The sequence below is a fragment of the Gadus chalcogrammus genome, chromosome 1, assembly GCF_026213295.1.
Source record: "Gadus chalcogrammus isolate NIFS_2021 chromosome 1, NIFS_Gcha_1.0, whole genome shotgun sequence".
Taxonomy (NCBI): Eukaryota; Metazoa; Chordata; class Actinopteri; order Gadiformes; family Gadidae; genus Gadus; species Gadus chalcogrammus.
In genome coordinates, this window is record NC_079412.1 from 1423049 (window position 1) to 1439405 (window position 16357).

The 16357-nt window shown below is 43.3% G+C and overlaps 1 protein-coding gene across 1 annotated transcript; it reads left to right on the forward strand.

Moving 5' to 3' along the window:
• The first annotated feature begins 6630 nt into the window (after positions 1-6630).
• Positions 6631-11142, forward strand: LOC130390665 (uncharacterized). Its single transcript, XM_056600748.1, has 4 exons — positions 6631-7396; positions 7586-8214; positions 10683-10901; positions 11080-11142. Exons 1-4 carry the CDS (start codon positions 6991-6993, stop codon positions 11140-11142), a joined length of 1317 nt encoding a protein of 438 aa, XP_056456723.1. The 5' UTR covers positions 6631-6990.
• The last annotated feature ends 5215 nt before the right edge of the window (positions 11143-16357 follow it).

The window sequence follows — 16357 nt, forward strand, 5'->3', positions numbered from 1 at the left end:
ATTTTTGCTTGGAGATTTCAACAGCTTTGACGTCATCACACTTCTCCCACAGTTAGAGCAATATGTGACATCTCCAAAACGTTTGGACAGGACGCTGGATTTATGTCTAAGAAACATTCCTGGTGCATATGTATCAAAGCCCCGCCCTGCCCTTGGGTCGTCAGATCATAATGTTATTTTACTACTGCCTAAGTATAGACAAAAATACTTAAAAAACACACAAAATCCAGACCAAAACCATCCAGGTGTTAAACCTTTCCTGTTCCTTGGCTCTCAGACCGTAGTCGGGGAGCACAGGGGAGACGTTCCCTCCAGGGCCGATGTCCTTTTGGGGGTAACACCCTTCACTATAACCGGCAGTGGGTCTGTTTATAGGTCGGAAGACACGGTCACGGATTCTTGGTGTTTGGTACTTTATTTAACAGTACACGTAACTCGAAAAACACAACCGGACTGGTTTAATTCCTCCTAGACTGACACTCACTCAATCGCTCGTTCACTCATTAGTCTACTCATTCGCTGACGTCACTCACACACACACACACACAGACATTCTCGCGCACACACATACGCCACTCTCGTAACACAGGTCTGGAATAATGATTCTTTAGAACAGTGATTTTCAACCGTTGTGCCAGAGGGATCGTCAGGTGTGCCGTGGGAAATTTTCTAATATCACCTGATTATTCATTGTCGGGTATCTGTGCTGTGATAAAGTGTCACAGATAATGTAACGTAATTTTCGGACTATAAATCGCGCCTTTTTTCCCATTTTTCGATTCTGCGGCTTATATAACGGTGAGGCTAATCTATGGATTTTTACAGCTAACGGCTCCTCGGAAAATTAGTATTCGAAGGCGCTTAAATCAGTATTCGGAGCTTTGTTGTTTTTTTTCCACGTACGTGACGCTTCAAGAGCGAGGGAGGCAAACTATAAGCGTCAGCGACACCAAGCAGAGAAGCGAGAGAGGTGGAGGAAGTATAGATATCTTGTTTCCCTTTACTTTATAACACAACATTAGCGGGATCTCGGGAGGAAAAGTAATCCTTGACGAAATGCTAACCTTAGTTGTTTGTTTACGTTCGCTGTACAGCGCTGCGCCAATCAACTGTGACTGGCTTGCTGCAGAGCGTGAGCGTCTTGGGAATACCCGGTCAATATAATGGATATAATATGGACACATAAGACAATCAATATTCGGTATTTGTTATGGATTTATTGTACAAATTCCCTGAAAAGATGCACGTTCCAGGATGAATTGAAAAGCTCCCGTAAGGGCTGAGATGGCAGAGGACAGCTGATTTGGAATGGAACAACAGCTGTTCGCTTTCACAGGGAAAAACTAAAGAACTTCAACCTACTTAGGCCTACTAATTAACGTTCAAAAGCTATTAAATATTCAACACAATATGCAGATACTGTCAAAATCGGTTCCAGGGAGTATATAGGGATTATTAATGTTTTTGATGGTGTTTTTTTCTGGAACGAGTATTCGAATATTCGCTCGGAAAAACCAACGAGTATTTGAAGCCTGAAAAATGGCATTCGGGCCAGCCCTAATGGTAATTAAACATTAAAGCAGAGAGAGACTGAGAGCTGTTGAGGAAGAGCTTCGTGTGTGTCTTTCTACCATTCCTGCCAGGATATCCATTTTGTGTTCATCGAAACAGGCCCAGGTTTCAGACTAAGTGAGTATAAATACATTTAGAAACTATATTATTGACTACATGTGTTGGAGCTATGCAGTTCTCAGATTTAATTGTAAAACATTTATTTAGTTTGTTTGCTTAATATAAAATAATATGACTTCTATGTTTATTTTTTATCGTTTGTATTATAAATTAGTTCGTTTGAGTTTGTTTATGCTTTTGTTTTGAAGTTATTACTAGCCTATATATATATATAGAGGTGGCGGGCATAGGTAAGACAGGCACTGGGAAGGGTCATGGTTTTTTACCAGCTGTAAGAGAGACAAAGGAGTGAGGCTGCTCACACTGTTGCACATTTGTTTTGTTTGCTTGGAAGATCGGAAAAATAAACCTGCAGAAATCTAAATTCACGACTGGACAGTTGACTCTTTCCCCTTCACTCCGTAAGATTCGTCCCCCCTGGTGCCTCAGTGGCTATTTTGATTACGTTGCTTTGTTTGATTTCTTAATTTTCAAGTTATTGTTTTATTGAGGACAAATCGCCACTACAATATGTATTATATGTACTGTGTTAGAGGTTCATTTTGTGTCATTTTGGTTGGTGGTGTGCCCCAGGATTTTGTAAATGTAAAAAGTGCGCCGCGGCTCAAAAAAGGTTGAAAATCACTGCTTTAGAAAGGCTGAGAGGGTGTTTTGAGATTACAGTCTCAGAAATATTCTTCAAAGCATGTGACCTAAACATGCTGAATGAATCCATATGCTCCTACCTCTCATTTTGTTCTGATAGTGTTTTTCCAACCAAACAGATCCAAGCACTATGCCAACAACCTGCCGATGGTAACCAGAAATACTGTCAATTGAAAAAAAAGGGAGCTGAAGCAGAAGACCAAGCTTGCCAAGATCAAAAGCAAGGACAAAATGGAGGAGAAGTTCACCAGTGGAGATGTGAGGGATGCCTGGAAGAGTCTGAACACCATGATGGGCAGAACTGAGAATGCTGCCAAGATACAATGCCCAGACCCTGTTGCCTTTGCTGAAGAACTAAACAGCCTCCATGCCAGATTCAACAGCACTGATTCTGTGGAGGATGGGGTCACATACAAATACCCCTTTGGATCCATCTGTGTAGAGGAGAAGAGGGTTGTTTCAATCTTTACCCGTCTCCAGTTTACAAAAGCTCCCGGACCAGACAGGCTGAAGGGAAGGATATTGAAGCAGTGTGCAACCCAGCTGGGTGGTGTGATTACACAACTCCTTGGGCTTTTTCTGGATGCCAGCTTTGTTCCCAGGGCATGGAAGGAGACTACCATCATTCCTGTTCCTAAAAAGACTCATGCCAAAGCCCTGAACGATTTCCGACCTGTGGCACTCACCTCTATCCTCTGCAAATGTATGGAGAGTTGTTGCAGAGGAACTCACCACCATGGTTGGAGAAAGTCCGGATCTGTTGCAGTTTTCCTACAAACCAAGACGGGGTGTGGAGGATGCCAGTCTAGGTCTCCTGGACAATGTGACAATGCACCTCGACTCCCAACAGTCCTTTGTCAGGATTCTATTCATGGATTTTTCATCAGCCTTCAATGCAGTAAATATCAACACACTTCCACATCGCCTTTAGCAGCTACAAGTCAACCCAACACTGACACTCTGGATTAAGGCGTTCTTAATGAACAGACCCCAGCATGTGAGAGTGCATGGTGTAACATCTACCAACACCATTTTTAAATACAGGAGTCCCACAGTGATCTGTCTTGTTACCAATTATCTTTTCTATATACTGTAGCGGGCCAGTGGGTGTGGGGTTTCCACGCCACCAAGTCAAATGATACACACACACACCGAGAGCAGTTCAATAAGGTGGTTTATTCAGAAAAGACGAATAAATGTCACCAGGGTGGGGAAAAGGGTAATCCAGTGTCCGTAGTCCGTATTCCGTAGTCCAGGGGTCGTCACCGGGAGGGTTCTCACACAAAGCGGTTGGTACACAAATAATCTGTAAATGTTCAGGTTTCCTGCTCTCTTTGGCCACACACAGTTCGCAGAGGCTCACGCAGAGGCACTCCATGGTAGACTCGGTTCATGTGGTTGCATGCTCCCTTTTATCCCCAAGCACTCCTGCCTAATGCACCTCAGGCTTGCATCGTTAAGGGAGGCAGTCCCTGTAAAGCTTGGGGGTGGAGCCAGCATGCTGCCACATACCTCCCCTCAATCACCACCCCTCCCTGGCGTCTGCCACAATACACAAATGAGATCACCTGCCTGATCAATAAACTAAAACTAAATATGCTGATGACATGGCGTTGGTGGCCCACCTGACAGACGAGCACACCCTGTCCACTTACAGGCAGTATGTCAGCGCCATGGCCTTGTTGTTCAAGGAGAGCTCACTGCAACTAAACATCAGCAAGACCAAAGAACTGTGTTGATAGGTGCTGGGCACCCGAAACCCCACATCCACTCTCCACACCTTTAAGACTGGAGGGGCAAGTGGTTGAACAGGTTAAACATTTCAAGTTCCTTGGCACCCAGATTGACCACCGCCTGTCCTTCACCCAGCATGCAGATGTCAGAAAGGACATTTTATTCACGGTTTATCTGATCTAATCTGTCATCTCCTTCAACATTACATCTAGGTACAGCTTCCAAACAAGCAGATGCAAGGGAAAACTGGCTAGGATAATTAAGCAGGCAAGCAAGATAACCATCATCCAAAAAAACAGCTTTCAGACCTGCACACTAAGGCAGTGGAGAGGAAGACCAATCCCTCCCATTCCCTCCCGTCCCCTCTCCTGGATCCGTCCCGTCCCCTCTCCTGGATCCGTCCCGTCCCCTCTCCTGGATCCGTCCCGTCCCCTCTCCTGGATCCGTCCCGTCCCCTCTCCTGGATCCGTCCCGTCCCCTCTCCTGGATCCCTCCCGTCCCCTCTCCTGGATCCCTCCTGTCCCCTCTCCTGGATCCCTCCCGTCCCCTACCGTCCCCTCTCCTGGATCCCTCCCGTCCCCTACCGTCCCCTCTCCTGGATCCCTCCCGTCCCCTCCCACCTCCTCCACGGCTGCTTTGAGCTGCTTCCGTCCGGCAGTAGATACGGAGTGCCTCTTGCCAAAACATCTCTATACAAAATCCTTCATACCCAAGGCAATACACACACACACAACATTCTTCTTACACAAGCACCACATGCACACAATTACTGTGCGTTCACACAAAACGCGACGGGGCGACAGGATCCCATACAAAGTGAACGTATAGACGCGTATCGGGTCTATACGTTTTCATTTGTCGTGCCACACTTTCGCCGTGCACAGGCGAGCGCGTTCACGAGGATTTGTGGGGCGACAAATTCGCTCGAGTTGAAAATTTTCAACTTTGACGCAAATTTCGCGTGATGACAGCCAAACAGCGATCAACAATGTGGCCACTGAGTCACATGTGTAACGTAACAGCCAATCAGCGTTCAACCGTCAAACTCAGTGAAGTGCAGTCCGGGGTGAACTGCAACATGGAGGAGAAAGTGAATGTTGCCGTTTGCGACTCCCGGAGCTCTATATATAATATAATAGTATATAATATAATATTTGTATATATAATATCACGGCCAAAAGCTCTGTGCGCCTCCGGATGGCCATAGCGCGGAGAGCTCTCATAGGGATTGGGCTTCTCGGGGTTTGTTTACCGGCGTTGTTATGTTTCCGGTCTTGTGTGTTCCAACGGTTTATTAGGTAGGCCCATCTAATAAATCCCTGTCTATTCAATACTTCATTCACTGCCTCTTCCGTGGTCATTACAATATTATGAATATACTGCGTCGGGTCCTCCAATGTCTCTCCCTCTTCCACAAAAGGTAAAGACATGCAATGGTGGTTATCTTGTTGTGCCGCGACAAATTCGACAAAGCTTGCACAGCGACAGATTATGATTTGTGGCGCGACAAAACTTTGGCGATAACGCGAACGGGCGACAAATGTAGCGTTTGGTGTGAACGCACCGTTGGGGAGAACAGATTGCCTTCAATCAAAGACAATTTTCTAATATGGCAACATGTTGGACAACTAAAGCTTTTTGAACTTTAATATTTTTATAGATAAACCTTTTTGAAGGTGTATGCTGAAGCCTTATTTTACCTACACTTTACAAAACCAATAATAAATATATCAATAGTTGTAACGTGAGCGTTTGACTGAACCCAAGTGCACAGACTGACGACGAGCGTGGAACAGTGCCAATCGTTTATTCAGATACAGGATCGGCAGGCAGGATAGTCAGACAGGCAGGCAGTGGCGAAACTACCGGGGTGGCAAGGGGTGGCAGCTGCCACCCCCCAAAAAATGCTTGCCACCCCACTTGCCACCCAGGTTGTTAGAAGTGTCTCCAATATACATTTATTGAATGGTATTATATTTTTTGCTACTGAAGCTGTTGATCTCATTGGTAACTTGTTTAAGTTTAAGAACTAAAATCTTTATGTCCCCCCTCCCCTGTAAAATGGTTGAGTCCATGAATCCTATTTGCTCTCTTCTCACCGTGCGCATCTGCCGCTTCATTCAAATGAAGACAGAAACGGTTTAAAAGCCAAAGAACTGGAGACAAGCCAACTGTACGCTTGCAGTGATGAAAAAAGGTACAGTACAGCTGAAACTTGAATCAAGAAAATGTGATGGGTGGTCATATGTGATAGACAGTTCCGTTGTAATTTCAATCGTTTATTTAATTGCTAGCTTGCAAAAGTCGATAGGACTAGTAGCTAGCTCGCTATACAGCTTGCTTGTGCTAGCTAGCCTTGAAGTTACCACTGTTAGCTTAGCTAACCCACGTCTTACTAACGTCTTTAGTACAGTAAGGTGTTTCTTTATGTATGTAACCTAACTGTTAAGCTATTCCTAAATCAGATGTTAGATACCACTAGCCTTTTTCCTGGCTGTTGTAAAGGTATTCAGTCATGTTGCCTACAGTAAACTCAGTAACAGTAAAAAGTGTGCATTCTTTGGTCCACCCTATCTTTTGGTAGCTAGTTAGTTTAGCTTTGGTAAACATGATTTTGTATGTAATAACCTAATACATAATACATATGTACATGTGTATGTAATAACCTAATACATTAGAAATTAAATTGGCCATTTAGAAAAGTATTTGTCATTATGAAGGGAAATATGTCATGAACATTTTGTGCGGTGGGTTCTGAATGCAGTTATCTTTTCTTTTTAGAGACTTGGACTTGGACTTGAAAAAAATAAAATAAAAATGTAAGTGTTAACACACATCTAATGGGCTCCTTTACACCATAGCCTATTTAACTCACCATCCAAATGCCAGTAAGCACTAAATCAGTTGTAAATCATACTGATGGCACTGTTCAGATATCAGATCCTCTTTAAAACTAAACCACTAGTAATATTGCAGTTTCAGGGCCCAAAAATGAAGCGAAAAGGTCAAGATATCAGGACTTTTTTCAAGAAAAGGTCAGTCAACCAGAGGGAGACAGAAGAGGTGGAGACACAGAAAGACAGTCAGAGTGTGGAGGAGGAGACACAGAAAGTCAGCCAGAGTGTGGAGGTGGAGACACAGAAAGACAGTCAGAGTGTGGAGCTGGAGACACAGAAAGACAGTCAGAGTGTGGAGCTGGAGACACAGAAAGCCAGTCAGAGTGTGGAGGTGGAGACACAGAAAGACAGTCAGAGTGTGGAGGTGGAGTCACAGAAAGACAGCCCAGAACCCCCAGAGGACACAACCAGTCCAACAGGTCCACATGGTATGTCTCAGATTAGATAAAACAGTTATTTATATGGTTGCATTTTTTTTTTTTATGTAAACAAAACACCTTTTGTATTAACCCTGCCCATATTATACCTAAGCAAAGTAATCAGTATGACTTCTGTAGAGGAATCATGTCAATTATTTTTACTGTAAAATAGTTCTAACCTGTTTTCTCTTGTTCCAGATATATCTAAGCATCGAGGTGACAGCCCAAGTCAACCAATCAGGCAGGGATTCCCCAGAACTCTCCAGGGTGGAGCTTGGAGAAGTTTCCACATAGAGTGGTACCAAGAACGTCAATGGCTTGAGTACTCGCATTCTAAAGATGCAGCATATTGCTATCCTTGTAGGCATTTTTCTCTACCTAATGTCCCCAAGAGTGTTTTTACGTCAGTGGATGGTTACTCTAATTGGAAAAAAGCAACATTTAGGGATAGTGGATTTTGTCGTCATGCTAAATCTGAGCACCATGTCAATGCAATGCTTGCATGGGAAGAAGATAAAAGAAGGAAGGACAACAACACATCAATGATAGTATTGATGGAAGCAGAAAATAGGAAAAAGATAACTGACAATCAAAAATACATCAAAACACTAGGTGAAATACTGTGTCTTACAGCAACCCAGAATATCGCCCAGCGTGGTCATAGAGAGTCTTCTGACTCAGAAAACAGGGGCAATTTCCTTGAGATTTTAGAACTCGTAAGCAAACATGACCAGTCAGTTAGGACACGATTAGAAGATCAAGCCAAGAATGCCAAATACACCAGCAGCCATATTCAAAATGAAATGATAAGCATTTTAGCAGGGATGGTCAGGGATGAGATTATTAAAGAGGTCAAAGAAAGTGAACATTTTTCTGTCATAGTGGATGAAACCAAAGATGTAAAAAAAAAAGAACAAATGTCTTTTGTTCTTAGGTACTTTTATAACGGCATGGTGCACGAGAGCTTTTTAGAGTTTCAGGAAGCAGAAAGGCTGGATGCTGCAGGTTTAACAGAAAAAATCATAGACTGTCTAGAGAGGCATGGCTTGAATTACAAGGAAAACTTAGTCGGGCAAGGCTATGATGGAGCAGCCGTTATGAGCGGGAAACACTCATAACGTACAGGCTAGAATAAGGGATGTAGCCAGTCATGCTTTTTATGTACACTGCAGTGCACACTGTTTAAATCTAGTGATAGTGGACAGTGTGAAATCTGTATCTGAGGCAGGAAAGTTTTTTTCTTTGTTGGAACGTCTGTATGTATTTATGTCAGGCTCGTATGCTCATGATAAATGGCTGAAGGTGCAGCAAGAGATGTTTAAAGGTGAAGGACCAAGGGAGCTTCAGCGTCTTAGTGATACAAGATGGGCGTGCAGGTATGTAGCTTGTCGGAATGTGATGGATAGGTTGCCTGCTATTGTGTGTGTCCTTGAAGACATTTCACATGAGGACAACCCAGATAGAGCTGTGGAGGCCAGAGGAATTCTGCATCAGATAGATCTCAATTTTATTGGATGTCTTGTGGTGTTTAGAAAGATTTTAGGTGAATCAAAGTTTTGGCAGACATGCTCCAGTCAACAAAAATAGACCTAACAAAAGCTGTTGAGTTGGCAGAAACACTCCAACAGACTCTCAGGGAATATCGCAGTGAGCCCTCTTTTGAGACTGTCTGGGGTGAAGTACTCGACATATGCCAAAGTAACAGCATCCCTACATCACAGCCCACCTGTAAACGAGCAAGACAGGTAGCAAGAAAACTACAGAGTAGTGTTGTTACATCCACTCTAGGACAGCACACAGAACCAGATAACAAAGAATCTTTCAGAGTTAAAGTCTATTACTCCATAATAGATTGCATGATTGGAGAGATGGAAAGGCGTTTTTCAAAAATTAACTGCGAAATCATGAAAGGAATACAGGCCTTCAATCGATCAAGTCCTAGCTTTCTCAGTGAGGAGGCTGTTCTTTTGTTGGCAAATTCCTATGGGACAAATGCAGATGATGTTAAGCTTGAACTGCATCAGGTTAAGAGACTGTTTGATAGAACAGCAAAAAAGGAGAGACCGACTAGTCTCATGGAACAATTACTTTTTTTGGATCCCATTAAGACTGTTTTCTTTGAACTACATCGTTTATGTAAAATAGCTGTAGTTTTACCCGTTAGCAGTGCTTCATGTGAGCGGAGTTTCTCAACTCTAAAGCTGGTCAAGAACCACTTACGTTCTACCATGGCTGAGAATAGGTTGTCAAGCCTAGCTACACTTAGTAAAGAGTCAGCACGTGCTAAGGGTCTTGATCTAGATGAGTTTGTGAGACGATTTGCTGTCGAACATGGCAACCGCCGTATTGTTCTTTTTTAGCTCCCTGACCTGCTGTTTAGAATTTAATATAGGCTACATTAATTGTTTGTGAAATTAAATAAAACTGAATTGTTTTGCTGCTGGATATGTAAATATGTTAACTGTTTTCATTAGCGATTGGTATAAATAAATACATATAGACACCAGGCATGTGTGTTTCCAACAATAAAAAGACTTGACTTGACTTGACTTTGTGTGTGTGACTTGCCACCCTTGAATTTAACTTGCCACCCTTCTGCCACCCCATGTAAAATTTTCTAGAATCGCCACTGCAGGCAGGGATCAGGAACCGGCAGAATAGTCGGAGAGGCGGGGATCAGGAACCGGCAGAATAGTCAGACAGGCGGAGATCAGGAACCGGCAGAAGAGTCAGACAGGCAGGGATCAGGAACCGGGAGAATAGTCAGACAGGCGGGGATTAGGAACCGGCAGAAGAGTCAGACAGGCAAGGATCAGAGAACAGGCAGGATCGGTGGTAGGTCAGGATTTGCGTGCGCACGCAACTTTTTTTTAATAATAATAAATATTTTTAATAATTGATCACATTATAAAATTGCGGTTATATTTTTCAATTTTTTTCTTAAAAACGATACGGATGGTCTTCCCCTTGGACCAGCGTGAGCCTCCGCTGATTTAAGTTTCGATACGGCGGTTCCAGCGGCACAGCACATGACATGTTACACAAAATGGAGGCTATCTTAGTTAGTAAGACGACAGCAATTTCGCCCATATGGAAGTTTTTTGGATTCAAGCCAAATGGGAAAGGTGAACCTAAAGACGTCAACCAGCCGATATGTCGGCTTTGTAGAAGGATGATTCCGGTGAAGGATTCCCAGACAACAAATTTACACGGTAATTTGAGAGTGCATCACCCGGCAGATCATGCTTCTTTAGCCCCACGTGCCGCGGCCTCCGCTGTTGCTACAACCTCGCAGCAGCCCTCCATCCTGGGCGCCTTCTCAAGGGGAACCAAATACAAGCGAGACAGCCTTCGATGGAAGCAGTGTACCACAGCTGTGACCCGGTATTTGTGTAAAGAAATGGTGTCCTTCAAGACGGTGGAGAAGACCACCTTCAAAGAAATGCTGGCAACGCTGGACAAGCAGTATGAGTTGCCTACGCGCAAATACTTTTCCCAAACGGCCATCCCCAATGTATACAATGAAACCAGAGCGTCGGTTGTCACTGAATTAAAATCGGCATCCTTCATTGCCCTGACCTCAGACATGTGGTCATCCGTGAACATGACGCCATACATGTCTCTCACAGCCCATTATATAAGCAAAGACAGGCAACTGGAGGCGAAGTGTTTGGCCACATCCTTCGTCCCAGAAAATCAAACGAAAGATGTGCTGGCAGACGCCCTCAAAGTCGGCGCTCAAGAGTGGGGCGTAGAGGAAGAGAAGATATCCTGCATCACAACCGACAATGGTGCAAACATTATTGCAGCCGTCCGGGAGCTCAAATGGCCCTGGTTGAACTGCTTTGGACATAATTTGAATATGGCCATAAACAACGCACTTGACGGAGAAAAGGATCACACTAGTCGTGCGTTTGGGGTCTGCCGGGCAATCAACGGCGCCTTTTCTCATAGTTGGCAACGGAAACGGGAGCTGAGCAAAGCCCAGGATGAGCTACCACTCCCCAACCATGCTTTGATTACGGTAGGATTATTAGATTTTATTAGTAGGCTAGTGGTGTTATTATGAATAGGCAAATATTATTATGCAGGCTATTGGGCTAATCAGTCTTATTTTAAAAACAGGACTGTGCAACACGTTGGGGTTCGAAGCAGAAGATGGCAGAGAGGATACTGGAACAGGCCGCAGCAATCAAGAGGGTTTTCGCAAACGACAGAAGCCGCCGTCCCCTGCCAAACCTGACATGGCAAGATGAAGCTGTGCTGGAGGCAGTGAACAAAGCTTTAAAACCTCTTTTGTGACAGTCTCTTCCTTGCTGCCCATGCTACAATTATTGAAAGACAACGTCTTGAAGGAAGACGACGATGACGTCCGGATGACGTCCGTCATTAAAAGCGGGGTGCTGCTGGAACTAGATAACAAATACGACAATGAAGCGTCATTAAAATTAATGCGCTTATCTGCTCTCCTCGACCCCCGCTACAAGGGCGACCATATCGATGCCGTTTCCCTCGACAGCACGAGAGTTCGATTGGAGGCAGAGATGGTGTCATTCTGCAGGAGGCAGACCACCGGACAGGTAAGGGTCAGAGTGGAGGATGTTGAGACGGAGCAGCCAGTGGCACCTATTCCACCACCACCACCACCTAAGAAAATAAAACCTTCCCTGGGTAGCCTTTTGAGAAAGGCGAAGCAACCTGTGACACTCACTGAGGAGCAACGGGCAAACGCAGAAGTAACAGCCTACCTGCAAGAAGATGCACTGGATGGGGACAGTTACCCACTCGCATGGTGGAAGGCAAACGAGAACCGCTTTCCGTTAATGGCCAAGATTGCGAGTAAATATCTTTGTATATGCGCAACTAGTTCACCTTCTGAGGCCTGTTTCAGGTAGCTGGTTTAATATACTCTGAGTTTAATCCTGCGCTCTTAGTTGGTTGACTCAGAGTTCAGGGTTGAAAAGCAACTCTGGGTTTTCGGTTTCAGGATAGGCGATCAGCGTTGGCTTAATCAACTCGGAGTGTGTTCACGCTGGGTTGGGGGCGTGCCTGTTGACTATAAAGAGCCATCATCAATGGATCTCTGATAACATGATCAAACATGGACCAAAAGCGGAGATCCACTTACTTTTCCCCACGGAATTGGAAATTCTAATGAACGCGTATGCCGAGCAGTTACCCCTTTAAACAAAAAAAAACAATACCGCCGCGGCAGCGAGAGCGCGAGAGATTGCTTGGCATGAAATAGCTGAACAAGTCAATGCCTGTGTAAAATAAATTAGTAAAATAAAATAAGAGGATAGTTTAATATCTTCCACTCATTCAATATGTAAATTGTGTGTATGTGTGTGTGTCAATTTACGCAACCCCAAGTTGCCCCAAGAGGACTTGGCAGCAAATGAAGATGAAGTACAAAAATATACGTAGTTCAAAAATGTAAACTAATGTTTAATTGAAATCAAATCAATTGTGCTGTTTTGCCTGCTCTACCAGCCTTAACAGCTATTTTCAACATGTGATGGGCCTATATTTAAGCAGTAAATGTAAGTAGTACATTTCCCAGCCACACCAACACTGCCAATAGTTAATAGGATTTAGATATATTAGAATGCTACACCTAGGCAAAAAGCATTACATATATATATAGACATGTCTTCAAAATTGCGCTTACTGAATTTTAGGGTAAAATTTTTCCTCCATGTTAGCAAATCGAAAAAAAGCAGAGGCCCGGAAGACTGGAGGGGGTCCACCCCTGCAGCCCTCACAGAGGCTGAGGGGATGGCCCTCAGCGAACAGAGTATGGGTCCTGTGGCTGAGGGCATCCCTGGGGGGAGCTCCTCTGACCCCCCCCACCCTCCAGGATAGAAATGCTTTTATAAGAGGTTGGTTATTCAAAATAATTAAATATGTACACGCAACACAGCACGTTACAAATTGGATGGGGCAATATTCTGGCTCAAGTAATAATTTCACTGTCTAATCATCTTCTTCCAGTTACTGATGGCGTCATCGCCCTAGGCTACTTGAACCAGATGCCCTCACCAACCTTCATGCAATTGTAACAATTCAAAAGATGCAAAAGGATGCTTTGGAGATCCAAATGTTGGAACATAAGTTAAAGGTGGGTGAGGTGGAAACTGGGATACTGTTCCCTGCTCTAAAAACATACCCAATATGAATGACTTTGTGCTTTCAGGAAATAAAGAAATCCTCATAAAAAGTAGATTGTCTTTATTAGAACACGGGCTGTGGTGGGACAAGTTATTTTGTTGAACAGTTTACTCAAAGGGTTTTACTTCAGTGAACATTGCATACGATTATGCTGAGCATGTGCGTGTAGGGAAGAACAGCATCTGGTTAAAAGCAGTACCAGGGACTTTTCTGCCTTGCATTCTTAAAATGAGTTTCTTGACTTGCAGCAGTTATAGGTCCGTGGTTAGTCAGCTACTCTGATCATGGGAAAGCCACAACGTTAAAGTGACTGTAGTAGCCTACAGAGCGGGTGGGATGCACGGGGCAGATCATTCTACTTATGCGTTAATTGCGTCAAAAAACTTAAACTTAAACTTCAAGCATGCCCCCGGTGCGTTTGACAGTTAACATGGGGGCTGAGAAGGTGGTCTAAATAAATGATGGATTGCGCTTAAAAACGATAGCGCTCGTGAAGAAAATTATCAGGAAAATAAAGTATATCCAACCGGGGTCTTAATAATCGTTCCTGACGGAGATTCCTTCTGAGGATCGAAGCCTCTACGTACACAGGCTCTCGTAGAAAAGGACATGCCATTTCTAACACTTCCTTCTGTCGGAGAGCTGCCTTCAGCCTTATAGACAACAAACTCAGAGTAGGTCTAACCACCTCCCGAGCAGGTTAGACCCACGGCGTATGTTGCCGCAGCAACTAACTCTCGGTTGCGTTGAACCTGCTACCTGAAACGGAAAATCCAGAGTTTCCACTAACTCAGAGCGAACAAACTCGGGGTTGCCTCAAAACCAGCTACCTGAAACAGGCCTCTGAGCGTGTATTTAGCACTGCAGGCAGCGTTGTCACGCCACTGAGGAGCTTGTTGAAGCCAGAAAAGGTGAATATGCTGGTGTTCTTGTCCAGAAACCTGTAGGCTATGCACACACTTTAAAATGTGTATTTATTATTAGGCTTTTAGGCATACATTTGGATTATTTCGTTCCTCTGAATCCAAATTAGGTTTTCTTTCGATTGGTTCTACAGTCTGCAATAGTCCTAGCAAATGTTTGCAAAATGCCCATTTTTATTTTATTTGCTCTGAAATAATTTATTTACATTTTCTTAATTTGCGAAATGGACACTTAGACTTAATTTTAAATTTATTATTATGCTTTTAGGCCTACTTGCACTGCACAATACAATTGGACTATTATTGTTTGTCAGCTAAAGCTTGTAAACATTGGATTATTCGTTCCTTTGAATCCAAATTTCGTTTTCTTTCGACTGCGTTCTGCAGTCTGCAATAGGCCTAGCCAATTTTGTGCCCATTTCTATTTTATTTGCTCTGCCAGCATTTTTTTTTCGTTTTAAAAGAGTTTTGTGAAGACTTCGCCATCTGTTATACTTGTGTTATGTTCAATACTCTGTTATAATCTAATATTTCATTAATTTGATCATATAGCCTGATATCATAAACTCCTAAATCATTTCAAAAATATATACATCGCCCCGTAAACTGTGCGCGCAGCCTTTGCCATTGCGCTGCAGGGTAGGCTAATATGGTGAAAGAAAACACAGGCTTTGAGTATAGTTACACATATCAGTGTTTCCCTTACAAATGAGAATGAATTGTGAAACATTTTCCCCTGCTCAAGCAGATTTTTTTCTATTTAATTCTTCTTTTCAAAGTTTTTCAAAGTGACATGTGCAGCGGGGTGTGATGTCATTTCGCCGTGCGAGCAGAGCGGTAGGTTTCGAGCCCCTCCCCTTTCCTTGTAGCAGTGAGTGAATACGGCAGGTCAGCTACATAGTGTGTTTCCACCTGTGCCAGTTAACTTCAATTACAATTTGCGGGGCTTTTTAAGTTGTAAAAAAAGCCACCACAGCGCCGTTTTTCAATTTTTTTTATTAAAAAAATTATCGCCTTTTTATCGACAACTTGAGACAATCGACGATGGAATCCATCTATCGGCGATACTCGCTAGAATCGACTATCAGCCCATCCCTGCCACAAATGTAAATACAACTTTAAAAATACTTTTGAAAACTACAGTGCTTGCTAAATGTTTTAAGTTTGTTTTCCGCAAGAATATCAACAGTGACCTGCCGATACACTGGCTAAGGAAATGTGTTCTATAGTTTATTTTATTTATTATGAAATTATTATAGAAAATAGAGAAAATATTTCTCTATTTCTCTTACTTTTTCCTCTCTTTATAAATTGTCCTCTCTTTTCCCTTTTCTGTCCCTTGGGCCCAGTTTTTCAAAAGTAATCCAGTGGTATTTCGGATCACGGATTGGATCAATTCTTGGAAATGGGTTTTCAAAGCAAAAGAGGGATTCCAAACTAAAATCTGATCATGTAATCCGATTTTACATTTGATCAGATCAAACCTGCCCTTTGAGTTTTTCAAAACTTTGAACTCGGTTTGGGATTTGATCAAAAAAAACACAGGATTATCCTGATCCCATTGGAAGGGTGCATTCAGTTGGAAAATTTGGCAGATGGATCACAGTGATCCAATCGAATGTTCCCTTATAAGGTGTTCGGGTCTGTGGGACCGGTTTTCAGTTTTTAGCTTAATAAAAGTGATACAAATAATTATTTTTGTGAACTAAGAATCATTGGCTTTGGCTCATTTTCTGTGAGGAACATAAATCAGAAAAAAAAATTCAATGACCCCCCCCTGTCTACCCCCCCTTCACATTTATATTACACACAGGGTGTTCGGGTCCAGTGGACCCGGAGCTAGTTTAAGTGTGGAAAACTTAGGTTCTGTGCACCC